At 61.3% G+C, this 13,086-nt stretch overlaps 1 protein-coding gene across 1 annotated transcript; it reads right to left on the reverse strand.

The window, feature by feature from the left end:
* Nucleotides 1-675: 675 nt before the first annotated feature.
* LOC142476872 (ATP-dependent RNA helicase homolog DQX1-like) lies at nt 676-8,711 on the reverse strand. Its single transcript, XM_075582006.1, has 4 exons — nt 8,558-8,711; nt 5,396-5,580; nt 4,222-4,403; nt 676-3,197 (listed from the first exon to the last, which is right to left on the reverse strand). Exons 1-4 carry the CDS (start codon nt 8,592-8,594, stop codon nt 3,005-3,007), a joined length of 597 nt encoding a protein of 198 aa, XP_075438121.1. The 5' UTR covers nt 8,595-8,711; the 3' UTR covers nt 676-3,004.
* Nucleotides 8,712-13,086: the final 4,375 nt, after the last annotated feature.

Consider the following 13,086-nt stretch of genomic DNA (forward strand, 5'->3'; position numbering starts at 1 on the left):
CCAGCGAGCGGGGATTGCTGGGGGATGAGTTTCCGGGCGTGCCAGCGAGCATGGATTGCTGGGGGATGTTTCTGGGCGTGCCAGCGAGCAGGGATTGCTGGGGGATGGGTTTCCGGGCGTGCCAGCGATCAGGGATTGCTGGGGGATGAGTTTCCGGGCGTGCCAGCGAGCAGGGATTGCTGGGGGATGGGTTTCCGGGCGTGCCAGCGAGCAGGGATTAATATGGTATGAGTTTCAAGGGGGGTTTGGGGAGGAACCGTTGTCAGAATGTGCCTAGGAGGTTGGTTTCCGGGATTGTCAGTTTCCCCATAATTATACCCGGGAATCATGCCTGATTCTCGGATACATTTAGGCACATTGTCCCGGCAATACCTCCCCTTGAAAACGCAAGCGCGACTCACCACTAGGGCACCCTGCTTCAGCACAGCCCAGAAAGGAGAATGAGGCATGGGGATAAAACATATTTTCCTGTAGCTGAGCCGAGGTTAAGGGGTGTGCCCCAGCTAGTGCCAATGTGACCCACAACCAGTATAGGGTTTGTGGGTGCCCCAACCGTCTATAAGGTTGGGAGGGAATCTGAGAGTCCAAGGGGAAGTGTGTGGGGAATAAGATAGATAGAAATAAAACTACAATATTTTTCCTTTTCTGTCCCCTGTACCCAGAGACAGACAAGTGTTTGAAAATATACTTTAATGTAATGTGCTTTTTACATTCGGAACCGATGTCCAAACAGGCTGCCCGAGCTAACCCATAGGCGCCGGAAGTCTGCTGGACATCGGAGTTCAAAGCAACCAGAGGATGCCCAGAGGTGTGAATAGCATTTGGTCAGCGGGGAAACGCGGAGTACCAGGTCTGGAGATCAATGGCCGTCCTCCGGGATGCTACTTGTTCTGCCAGACCTGGTGGCGCCTGCCCAGTGGGTGGCAGTGAGATAGCCAGGGGGAGAGGCGGCAGGGAGGGAGGCGGCAGGGAGGGAGGCGGCAGGGAGAGAGGCGGCAGGGAGAGAGGGGGCAGGGAGAGAGGCGGCAGGGGGAGGTGGCAGGGAGAGAGGGGGCAGGGGGAGAGGCGGCAGGGAGAGAGGGAGAGAGGCGGCAGGGGGAGAGGCGGCAGGGAGAGAGGGGGCAGGGGGAGAGGCGGCAGGGAGAGAAGCGGCAGGGGGAGGGGCGGCAGGGGGAGGGGCGGCAGGGGGAGAGGCGGCAGGGGGAGTGGGGGCAGGGGGAGAGGGGGCAGGGAGAGAGGTGGCAGGGAGAGAGGCGGCAGGGAGAGAGGGGGCAGCGAGAGAGGCGGCAGGGGGAGTGGGGGCAGGGGCGGCAGGGGGAGAGGAGGCAGCGAGAAAGGCGGCAGGGGGAGAGGCGGCAGGGAGAGAGGCGGCAGGGGGAGGGGCGGCAGGGGGAGAGGCGGCAGGGGGAGAGGCGGCAGGGGGAGTGGGGGCAGGGGGAGAGGGGGCAGGGAGAGAGGTGGCAGGGAGAGAGGCGGCAGGGGGAGAGGGGGCAGCGGGAGAGGGGGCAGGGAGAGAGGTGGCAGGGAGAGAGGCGGCAGGGGGAGTGGGGGCAGGGGCGGCAGGGGGAGAGGCGGCAGGGGGAGAGGAGGCAGCGAGAAAGGCGGCAGGGGGAGAGGCGGCAGGGGGAGAGGCGGCAGGGGGAGGGGCGGCAGGGGGAGGGGCAGCAGGGGGAGGGGCAGCAGGGGGAGAGGCGGCAGGGGGAGAGGGGGCAGGGGGAGAGGGGGCAGGGAGAGAGGGGGCAGGGAGAGAGGTGGCAGGCTTGCGTATGTCTCTTGGCTATTTCAGATTTCCCGCTGACCCGGCTTTTCTAGCCGGCTTTGCTCTGATTGGCTGCTTGGGAAAGTTCCCACGCGCTGATTGGCTGCTCAGTTTTATGAATGAAACTGAAAATACTATAAGAATCGATGAGCCAATCAGATTCGCTCTCTCCGGTAGTAAGAGCGTGGGCGGGCTTTTCAGTTACTTCTGTGCGAATTGCAGAGCAACTGGCTTCCATTTTGTGTCTGAAAAGCCGCCCGCCACAGACTAAGTCCAGCATTTTGCGTCCAAGTTCTCAGAATCGATCGTAGCGGACGCCGCTGGGATTTTATGCCGATTTGAGTTCCAGAGGATTTGGACTAACTCGCGGTCCGGAGGGACCCACATCTCAGGAGAGAACGTAGCGGGGGGGGGGGGGTGGAACTTCACAGCGATTTGGGTTCCAGGAGATTCCGGGCTAAGTCCCGGTCAGGGTAAAACTCTCCCATAGGGTTCCCTGCACCTAGGAGGGTCTCGTTTACAACCCCAGTCCCAAAGTAAGTGTGTCTTTTTGTCTGTATTTTGTGTATCATTGTGTGTAAGGGAATTTATGTCGAATAAACTACAATTTATTTCATTACCTTGTTTTGTTCAATGAATGATCCTGGTAAAAAGGTGCAAATAACCTGGTCTCCGTGACAACCGGCCCAAATCATGGGAGCGGTACCCAACGCTCACTCATTGTCTCCACCCAGGTATCGTCCTTACACTTACTGGCTCAGTCCGTGATTATCGTAGCCCCAGCGCTCTCTCCATTGCTAGCCCAATCCCTACTCTGAGTAGCCACAGCTCGCTACCTCATTTACAGGTTAATAACTCAAACAACATTAATGGTAGCCCCATCTCTCGCTCATAATTACTAGCCCAATATATGCTCCTGCTAGGCTCAACTCTCACAAAGTTACTGGCCCAATCCACATTCATGCTAGCCCCAACTCTCTCTAGTCCGTTTCCCAGTCCCATTCCCTGGATTTTTAGCCGATAAAAGTTGTAGTTATCAGCCCACATCCTGCAAACGACGTTTCCTCTGCCAGAGACACCCGGCCCCTTCCTGCCTCAGAGAGAAGCCACCGGAGCTGCTCCGTTACGTCACGGATTTAGTGACCGTCGCTCTCTGGCGTGATTAGTCCCCCCCCCCCATCAGATTGTAGCCCCCTGCCTGGTCAGTCAAGGCCCCTCTTGGGCTAGGGCAAGGATATAAGTAAATCACTGCAGGGAGCACAAATCCCTCTCCCCCTCCTCCACTTGGGGTAGGGGGTCCCCGTCTTCCTCCTCCACAGCGCTGTGGGCCCCCGAGTTTTCTCGCTCCACCACCTTCTCCCTCAGCTCCATGAGAAGGTCGCGACTCTCGCTGGCCGGGAGGTTACTCAGGTAATACTGGGGGGCAAACTCAACCAACCTGGGGGAGCACAGAGGGTGAGAAAGGTGTGAGCCTCAAAGGACTGAAGTGACGAGAGAGAGAGAGAGAGAGAGGGAAAGGAGGATGGGCGAGAGAGAGAGGGAAAGGAGGATGGGCGAGAGAGGGAGGATGGGAGAGAGAGGGAGAGAGGGAGGATGGGCGAGAGAGCGAGGGAAAGGAGGATGGGCGAGAGAGCGAGGGAAAGGAGGATGGGCGAGAGAGCGAGGGAAAGGAGAATGGGCGAGAGAGCGAGGGAAAGGAGAATGGGCGAGAGAGCGAGGGAAAGGAGGATGGGCGAGAGAGAGAGGGAAAGGAGGATGGGCGAGAGAGAGAGAGGGAAAGGAGGATGGGCGAGAGAGAGAGAGGGAAAGGAGGATGGGCGAGAGAGCGAGGGAAAGGAGAATGGGCGAGAGAGACAGAGGGAAAGGAGGATGGGCGAGAGAGAGAGAGCGGGAAAGGAGGATGGGCGAGAGAGAGGGAGCGGGAAAGGAGGATGGGCGAGAGAGCGAGGGAAAGGAGGATGGGCGAGAGAGAGAGAGCGGGAAAGGAGGATGGGATGATGATTTAGGGGTAAGTCAGGGATGGGGGGTCACAGTTGGTTTATAAAGGAATCGGGGTGACGGTTTGGGGGTGTCAGGGATGGGGGTCACAGTTGGCTTATAAAGGAATCGGGGTGATGGTTTCGGGGTGTCAGGGATGTGGGTTACAGTTGGCTTATAAAGGAATCGGGGTGATGGTTTGGGGGTGTCAGGGATGTGGGTTACAGTTGGCTTATAAAAGAATCGGGGTGATGGTTTGGGGGTGTCAGGGATGGGGGTCACAGTTGGCTTATATAGGAATCGAGGTGATGGTTTGGGGGTAAGTCAGGGATGGGGGTCACAGTTGGCTTATAAAGGAATCGGGGTGATGGTTTGGGGGTAAGTCAGGGATGGGGGTCACAGTTGGCTTATAAAGGAATCGGGGTGATGGTTTGGGGGTAAGTCAGGGATGGGGGTGGCCTTGGGTATGGTCCATGACCCCTCACATGTAAGGTTGGATCTCCGTGGCTACGCTGATGCAGTTGTCCTGGGAAATGCTGAATTCATGGTAGAGCACCCAGGTGGGGAGGGGAGAGCGTCCGTGGTACACGGAGGAAGGGTGCAGATGAGCCACGTGTTTATGCGCGAGCATCAAGTAGTTCCCTTGACCGTCCACGTCTTGAGCCACCTGAAAGAGACAGAGAGATGTGACTGAGTCTGATCAATGCTGGTTAACGCTCTATACGTGTCACCAGGGCGGTCTCAATCTCTGTGGGGTCTCTCGCTGCCTCTTTGTGAGGTCTCCCTCTCTTTCTTTGTGTGGTCTCTTGCTGCCTCTCCCTTTGGGTTCTTGTGAGGTCCCTCTGCGGGTTCTCCCCATCCCTCCCTGGGCCCCCGCTGCCTCCCTGGGCCCCCGCGGCCTTGTTGTCTCCCTGGGACCTCGCTGGCTTCCTGGGCCCTCGCTGCCTCCCTGGGCCCTCGCTGCCTCCCTGGGCCCTCGCTGCCTCCCTGGGCCCTCGCTGCCTTGTTGCCTCTCTGGGCCCTCGCTGCCTCCTTGGGCCCTCCCTGCCTCTCTGGGCCCTCGCTGCCTCTCTGGGCCCTCGCTGCCTCCCTGGGCCCTCGCTGCCTCCCTGGACCCTCGCTGCCTGCCTGGGCCCTCACTGCCTCCCTGAGCCCTCGCTGCCTTGTTGCCTCCCTGGGCCCTCGCTGCCTCCCTGGGCCCTCGCTGCCTTGTTGCCTCTCTGGGCCCTCGCTGCCTCCTTGGGCCCTCCCTGCCTCTCTGGGCCCTCGCTGCCTCTCTGGGCCCTCGCTGCCTCCCTGGGCCCTCGCTGCCTCCCTGGACCCTCGCTGCCTGCCTGGGCCCTCACTGCCTCCCTGAGCCCTCGCTGCCTTGTTGCCTCTCTGGGCCCTCGCTGCCTCCCTGGGCCCTTGTTGCCTCTCTGGGCCCTCGCTGCCACTCTGGGCCCTCGCTGCCTCCCTGGGCCCCCGCTGCCTCCCTGGGCCCCCGCTGCCTCCCTGGGCCCCCGCTGCCTCCCTGGGCCCCCGCTGCCTCCCTGGGCCCTCGCTGCCTCCCTGGCCCCCCGCTGCCTCCCTGGGCCCCCGCTGCCTCCCTGGGCCCCCGCTGCCTCCCTGGGCCCTCGCTGCCTCCCTGGGCCCTCGCTGCCTCGCTGGGCCTCTCACCTTCAGGAAGCCCCCCGATATCAGTGCTCTTGTGATATTCAGGACGCTCTCGGTGATGGGAAAGGTCGGAGGTGACACAGGGAGCTCAATTCTATGCATGAGATCCAGCAAATCCTCACGGAGCGCGTCAGCCTGGTGCAGAGCGCGTGGACAGAGCGCAGAGCGTGCACACCAACTGTCCCCATCTATAGAGAGAGCAGAGCGTGAGCCTCGTGCAGAGCATGGGGTCAGAGCAGGTCAGCCTGGTGCAGAGCAGGTCAGGCTGGGGCAGAGCAGGTCAGCCTGGTGCAGAGCAGGTCAGGCGGGTGAAGAGCGCAGAAAAGGTCAGGCTGGTGCAGAGTGCAGAGCAGGTCAGGCTGGCGCAGAGCAGGTCAGGTGGGTGCAGAGCGCAGAGCAGGTCAGGTGGGTGCAGAGCGCAGAGCAGGTCAGGCTGGCGCAGAGCTGGTCAGGTGGGTGCAGAGCGTAGAGCAGGTCAGGCTGGCGCAGAGCAGGTCAGACAGGTGCAGAGCAGGTCAGGCGGGTGAAGAGCGCAGAGCAGGTCAGGCGGGTGCAGAGCGCAGAGCAGGTCAGGCTGGCGCAGAGCTGGTCAGGCGGGTGCAGAGCGTAGAGCAGGTCAGGCTGGCACAGAGCAGGTCAGGCTGGTGCAGAGCGCAGAGCAGGTCAGGCGGGTGCAGAGCGCAGAGCAGGTCAGGCTGGTGCAGAGCGCAGAGCAGGTCAGGCGGGTGCAGAGCGCAGAGCAGGTCAGGCGGGTGCAGAGCGCAGAGCAGGTCAGGCTGGCGCAGAGCAGGTCAGGCGGGTGCAGAGCGCAGAACAGGTCAGGCGGGTGCAGAGCGCAGAGCAGGTCAGGTGGGTGCAGAGCGCAGACCAGGTCAGGCTGGTGCAGAGCGCAGAGCAGGTCAGGCGGGTGCAGAGCGCAGAGCAGGTCAGGCGGGTGCAGAGCGCAGAGCAGGTCAGGCTGGCGCAGAGCAGGTCAGGCGGGTGCAGAGCGGCAGAACAGGTCAGGCGGGTGCAGAGCGCAGAGCAGGTCAGGTGGGTGCAGAGCGCAGACCAGGTCAGGCTGGTGCAGAGCGCAGAGCAGGTCAGGCGAATGCAGAGCGCTGAGCAGGTCAGGCTGGGGCAGAGCGCAGAGCAGGTCAGGCGGGTGCAGAGCGCAGAGCAGGTCAGGCGGGGTGCAGAGCGCAGAGCAGGTCAGGCTGGGGCCGAGCGCAGAGCAGGTCAGGCTGATGCAGAGCGCAGAGCAGGTCAGGCTGGGGCCGAGCGCAGAGAAGGTCAGGCTGGTGCAGAGCGCAGAGCAGGTCAGGCTGGGGCCGAGCGCAGAGCAGGTCAGGCTGGGCCGAGCGCAGAGAAGGTCAGGCTGGTGCAGAGCGCAGAGCAGGTCAGGCTGGGGCCGAGCGCAGAGCATGTCAGGCTGGTGCAGAGCGCAGAGCAGGTCAGGCTGGGGCCGAGCAGGTCAGGCTGGTGCAGAGCACAGAGCAGGTCAGGCTGGGGCCGAGCGCAGAGCAGGTCAGGCTGCTGCAGAGCGCAGAGCAGGTCAAGCTGGAGCCGAGCGCAGAGCAGGTCAGGCGGGTGCAGAGCGCAGAGCAGGTCAGGCTGGGGCAGAGCGCAGAGCAGGTCAGGCTGGTGCAGAACGCAGAGCAGGTCAGGCTGGTGCAGAGCACAGAGCAGGTCAAGCTGGTGCAGAGCAGGTCAGGCTGGTATAGAGCAGGTCAGGCTGGGGCAGAGCGCAGAGCAGGTCAGGCAGGTGCAGAGCGCAGAGCAGGTCAGGCTGGCGAAGAGCGCAGAGCAGGTCAGGCTGGTGCAGAGCGCAGAGCAGGTCAGTGCTGGTGCAGAGCGCAGAGCAGGTCAGGCTGGTGCAGATAGCAGAGCAGGTCAGGCTGGAGCCGAGCGCAGAGCAGGTCAGGCTGGGGGCGAGCGCAGAGCAGGTCAGGCTGGAGCCGAGCGCAGAGCAGGTCAGGCTGGTGCAGAGCGCAGAGCAGGTCAGGCTGGTGCAGAGCGTAGAGCAGGTCAGGCTGATGCAGAGCGCAGAGCAGGTCAGGCTGGTGCAGAGCACAGAGCAGGTCAGGCTGGTGCAGAGCAGGTCAGGCTGGGCGGAGCGCAGAGCAGGTCAGGCAGGTGCAGAGCGCAGAGCAGGTCAGGCTGGCGAAGAGCGCAGAGCAGGTCAGGCGGGTGCAGAGCGCAGAGCAGGTCAGGCTGGTGCAGATAGCAGAGCAGGTCAGGCTGGAGCCAAGTGCAGAGCAGGTCAGGCTGGTGCAGAGCACAGAGCAGGTCAGGCTGGTGCAGAGCGCAGAGCAGGTCAGGCTGGTGCAGAGCGCAGAGCAGGTCAGGCTGGGGCGAGCGCAGAGCAGGTCAGCTGGAGCCAAGCGCAGAGCAGGTCAGGCTGGTGCAGAGCGCAGAGCAGGTCAGGCTGGTGCAGAGCGCAGAGCAGGTCAGGCTGGGGCCGAGCGCAGAGCAGGTCAGGCTGGTGCAGAGCGCAAAGCAGGTCAGGCTGGGGCAGAGCGCACAGCAGGTCAGGCTGGGGCAGAGCGCAGAGCAGGTCAGGCTGGTGCAGAGCGCAGAGCAGGTCAGGCTGGTGCAGAGCGCAGAGCGGGTCAGGCTGGGGCAGAGCGCAGAGCAGGTCAGGCAGTGCAGAGCGCAGAGCAGGTCAGGCTGGTGCAGAGCGCAGAGCAGGTCAGGCTGGCGCAGAGCGCAAAGCAGGTCAGGCGGGTGCAGAGTGCAGAGCAGGTCAGGCGGGTGCAGAGCGCAGAGCAGGTCAGGCGGGTGCAGAGCGCAGAGCAGGTCAGGCTGGTGCAGAGCAGGTCAGGCGGGTGCAGAGCGCAGAGCAGGTCAGGGGGGTGCAGAGCGCAGAGCAGGTCAGGCGGGTGCAGAGCAGGTCAGACGGGTGCCGAGCGCAGAGCAGGTCAGGCTGGTGCCGAGCGCAGAGCAGGTCAGGCGGGTGCAGAGCAGGTCAGGCTGGGGCCGAGCGCAGAGCAGGTGAGGCGGGTGCAGAGCAGGTCAGGCTTTGGCCGAGCGCAGAGCAGGTCAGGCTGGTGCAGAGCAGGTCAGGCGGGTGCAGAGCGCAGAGCAGCATAGACGCACTCTGCGTCTGACAGTAGTTGGGGGATATTTTGTGCATGACAGTGGGGTAGTGTGTGCTGCAGTAATTGCCCCGCTGGGGTAACTCACGCTCCTTGTAGCTGTTGTACACGTGGATCAGGGACATGTGGTCTCCCTCCGGGATCTGCAGCTGCCTCCGAGCCACCAAAATATCCTCACTGTGAGGGGGGGGCAGGAAGCAGCGCGGGGCGACTGGGGGAGAGCCAGGGGGGGGGGAGAGGAGAGCGAGGGAGGAGGGGAGAGAGGAAGAGAAGAGAGAAAGAGAGGAGGGGGTGGGAAAGTGAGGAGGGGGATGGAGAGGAGAGAAGGAAGTGGGTAAGAAAGTGACGAGGTGGGGTGGAGGGGGGATGGAGGAGAGGAGGGGGGAGGGAGGAGAGGAGAGAGGGGGAGAGGAGGGAGGGGAGGAGGAGGGAGGGGAGGAAGCGGAGGGGGAGAAGGGGAGGTGCGGAGGGGGAGAGGAGGAGGTGGGGGGGAGAAGAGGGGGAGGTGTGGGGGGAGGAGAGGAGGGGGAGGTGGGGGGGAGGAGAGGAGGGGGAGGTGGGGGGGAGGAGAGGAGGGGGGAGAGGAGGGGGAGGTGGGGGGGAGGAGAGGAGGGGGGAGAGGAGGGAGGGGAGGAAGCGGAGGGGGAGAAGGGGAGGTGCGGAGGGGGAGAGGTGGGGGGGAGAAGAGGGGGAGGTGGGGGGGAGGAGAGGAGGGGAGGTGGGGGGGAGGAGAGGAGGGGGAGGTGGGGGGTAAGGAGAGGAGGGGGAGGTGGGGGGGAGGAGAGGAGGGGGAGGTGGGGGGGAGGAGAGGAGGGGGAGGTGGGGGGGAGGTGGGGGGAGGAGGGGGTGGGGAGGGGACGGGGGGGGCGGGGGAGGAGATGGGGGGGACGGGGGAGGAGGGGACGGGGGAGGAGGGGACGGGGGAGGGGGGGACAGGGGAGGGAGAGGAGGGGACGGGGGTGGAGGGGGGAGAGGAGAGGAGGGGGGGAGAGGAGGGAGGGGAGGAGGGAGAAGAGGGGGAGAGGGGTAGAGGAGGGAGATGAGAGGAGGGGTAGGTGTGGGGGGAGGAGAGGAGGGGGGGGGAGAGGAGGGGGAGGTGGGGGGGGGAGGAGAGGAGGGGGAGGTGGGGGGGGGAGGAGAGGAGGGGGAGGTGGGGGGGGGGAGGAGAGGAGGGGGAGGTGGGGGGGAGGAGAGGAGGTTGAGGTGGGGGGGAGGAGGAGGGGGAGGGGGAGGAGGGGACGGGGGGAGGAGGGGACGGGGGAAGGGAGGAAGAGGAAGAGAGGGGGGAAGGGGCAGGAGGGGAGGGGGGAGGGAGAGGAGGGGAGGGGGGAGGAGGGAGGGAGAGGAGGGGAGGGGGAAGGGGGGGGAGGGGGTAGGAGGGAAGGGGGGGAAGCGGAAGGAGGAAAGGGGGGAAGGGGGAGGAGGGAAGGGGGAGGCGGGAAGGGGGGAGAGGGGGAAGGGAGAGTGTGTAGGGAGGAGGGGGGAGGAGAGAAGGGAGGAGGGGCAAGGAGGGGAGGGGTGGGGGCGAGGAGGGAGGGGAGAGGAGGGAAGGAGGGGGGAGAGGAGGGAAGGAGGGGGGAGCGGAGGGAAGGAGGGGGGAGAGGGGGAGGGTGGAGAAGGGGAGGGGGAGAAGGGGAGGGGGAGGGGAGGAGGGAGGAGGGAGGAGGGGAGGGGGGAGGGAGGGGGGAGGGAGGGGGGAGGGAGGAGGAGGGGGGGAGGAGGGGGGGAGGAGGGGAGGGGGGAGGAGGAGGGGAGGGGGGAGGAATGGAGGGAGGGGGGGAGGAATGGAGGGAGGGGGGGAGGAGGGGAGGGAGGGGGGGAGGAGGGGGGGAGGAGGGGAGGGAGGGGGGGAGGAGGGGAGGGAGGGGGGGAGGAGGGGAGGGAGGGGGGGAGGAGGGGAGGGAGGGGGGAGGGGAGGGGAGGGAGGGGGGAGGGGGGGGGAGGGAGGGGGGGAGGAGGGGAGAGAGGGGGGGAGGAGGGGAGGGAGGGGGGAGAGGAGGGGAGGGAAGAGGGGGGAGCGGAGGGGAGGGGGGAGAGGAGGGAAGGGGGAGAGGAGGGAAGGGGGAGAGGAGGGAAGGGGGAGAGGAGGGAAGGGGGAGAGGAGGGAAGGGGGAGGAGAGGGTTACTACCACTAGCAAGGACAGAAGAGGAGAACAGTACGGTGTGTGTTCTAGTGTCTTTATGTGACATGTCATCATAACCAATAAATGGCTCACAGCCCTTAATAAACAGAGAAACCGACACCCCGACCCATACAGAACATCTACCTGCTCCCCATAACTCCTCCTATTACACTCCATACCCCGCTCCCTATAACTCCTCCCATTACCCCATATAACCGCTCCCTATAACTCCTCCTATTACACTACATACCCCCTCCCTATATCTCCTCCTATTACCCCATATACCCCCTCCCCATAACTCCTCCTATTACCCCATATACCCCCTCCCTGTAACTCCTCCTATTACCCCATATAACCGCTCCCTATAACTCCTATTACCCCATATACCCCCTCCCTATAACTCCTCCTATTACCCCATATACCCCCTCCCTGTAACTCCTCCTATTACCCCATATACCCCCTCCCTATAACTCCTCCAGGATGGGCTGCAGGTGAGCTCCTGCAGGGGAGCCAGGATGGCCTTAGACCCAGGGGTTGGTGGCTGTGAGTTGGAGATGGAAGTAGGAGAGGCCGCAGGCTGCAGCAGTGTTGTAGGCCTTGGTGAGGCTGAATGCAAGGTACAGGAGAGTTTGGAGAGAAAGGAAGGGGCAGAACAGAATCTGCTTAAGAAAGAAGAGAAACGAGCTTTATTGACGAAGTATAACAGGAAGGTAGAAGAATTGGAAATAGAAAATATAAAATTAAGAGATGTCGTGGTCGTGAGATAGACACGCGCAAGAAGCAAATAAATCATCTGCATGTTGAATTAACCCGGTTGGAGGTTGAAATTGCTAAAATAACAGGGGTTCCAGTCAGACAGAAACGTTCCCTTTTAAAAACTATTGAAATGCTAACCCACAGTGCTGAACAGGGCGCAGAGCGGGGCGCAGAGCAAAATGCTGAGCAGGGCGCAGAGCAAAATGCTGAGCAGGGTGCAGAGCAAAGTGCCGAGCAGGGTGCAGAACAAAGTGCTGAGCAGGGCGCAGAGCGGGGTGCAGAGCAAAGTGCTGAGCAGGGTGCCGAGCAAAGTGCAGAACAAGGCGCAGATTCAGATTGTGGAAACGGAAGCCAAAACCCCATTAAAAGCTCTCAAGAAAAGATAAGTTTGGTGACGCCTACAAGAAGTGGGAGAGAAACTAGATCCCAGAACAAGTCTGCAAAGTCTAAAGATAAAACAGAGAACTTATCCCAGGAAAATTCTGATTCAGATCCTGACAGTTTAATTCCACCAACTGCCAAGAAAACCCCAAAGGGTAAAGCTGCAAAAAAAAAAAAAAAAGAAAGCAAAGGACCGGCGGCTAAAGGTTTCCACAGGAGAAGGTAACAGCCCTGTAATAGGGTCCAAAGACTTCAGGGAAGGGGACTCACCTCAGGGTGTATCAGACTGTGAGCAAGGATCTGTTCCAGAGATCCAGCATCCCAGGGGTTAATGGCAGAAGCAGCAGAATATCTGATTAAAAGACCATTGCATGCAAAGAAAGCAGCAGACACCTGTGATGTTGGGTTATCTCAGACTCCCACGCTGGGAGAAGTTAAAGAAATTACAAAGAAATCTGGAGAGCAGCAAAGCAAGAACCTACAGTGGCGGTCACCCTGAGTCTAAAGCGGCCGCCACCGCGGGAATATTTAAACCGCGTGCAGACGCAGGCTTTTTTTGTTTTTTTACGGCGCCTGCGGCGCTTCCATTGTTCAGCGCCATTAGCCATTAGCTGGCTGCTGAAGAAAACAGCCCCGAACAATTGCGGGTAAGCTTTAGAATAAGCTTAGCCGCGACTGTAGAAACTCTGAGAGGAGATCAGCTGGAAATGGAGTTTGCTGCTGCTGAGAGCAGTGAGCCAGAGAACCCATGCTCACCTGGACTTACAGAACCACACCCATGCTTATTAGCAGGTCCTGGGATTCAGAACTCTGAGAGAGGAGAACAACAGATGGTAATTAGCAGCAATGGAGACAGCATTAACCCTGTAATGCCTGGGAGTGAAATTAAGGTTGCAGTGACTGAAATTGCTGCTCCTATCCAGATAGTTCCTGATAATAGAATGACACAACCAGAAGTTGGTGTAAAGCAAAGTAATGGCATTAAGGTAACCCCAGTTCACACAGCAACCCCTTCAGCCAGGAGTGGGAGATCCTTTGTAAGCGCTGTGACCAGAAATGCACAACCTTTAAAAAGGAGGAACGTGGTAAAGTTGAGATATAAGGGTGCAGAGGAAATGAAGCCTGATAGGATTTTTGTAGGAAAACATCTAATGAAAGAATCCTTAGCTTAAGAGCAGATGACATTTATGCACTTATCCATGTTCCAGGTTCATGCGAATACGATGTCAGCTTTAAGAGACCTCAGGCTCTCGACTATTTCTGGACAAAATATGAGAGTCTTAAAAATTCAGAATTATGGAAGTCCTTTGCTGCTATTCCTGTGTCCAAACCGGAAACAAAGTCTGTAACAATTCTC

The sequence above is a fragment of the Ascaphus truei genome, unplaced genomic scaffold (genome assembly GCF_040206685.1).
Source record: "Ascaphus truei isolate aAscTru1 unplaced genomic scaffold, aAscTru1.hap1 HAP1_SCAFFOLD_1782, whole genome shotgun sequence".
In the NCBI taxonomy this organism is placed as follows: domain Eukaryota; kingdom Metazoa; phylum Chordata; class Amphibia; order Anura; family Ascaphidae; genus Ascaphus; species Ascaphus truei.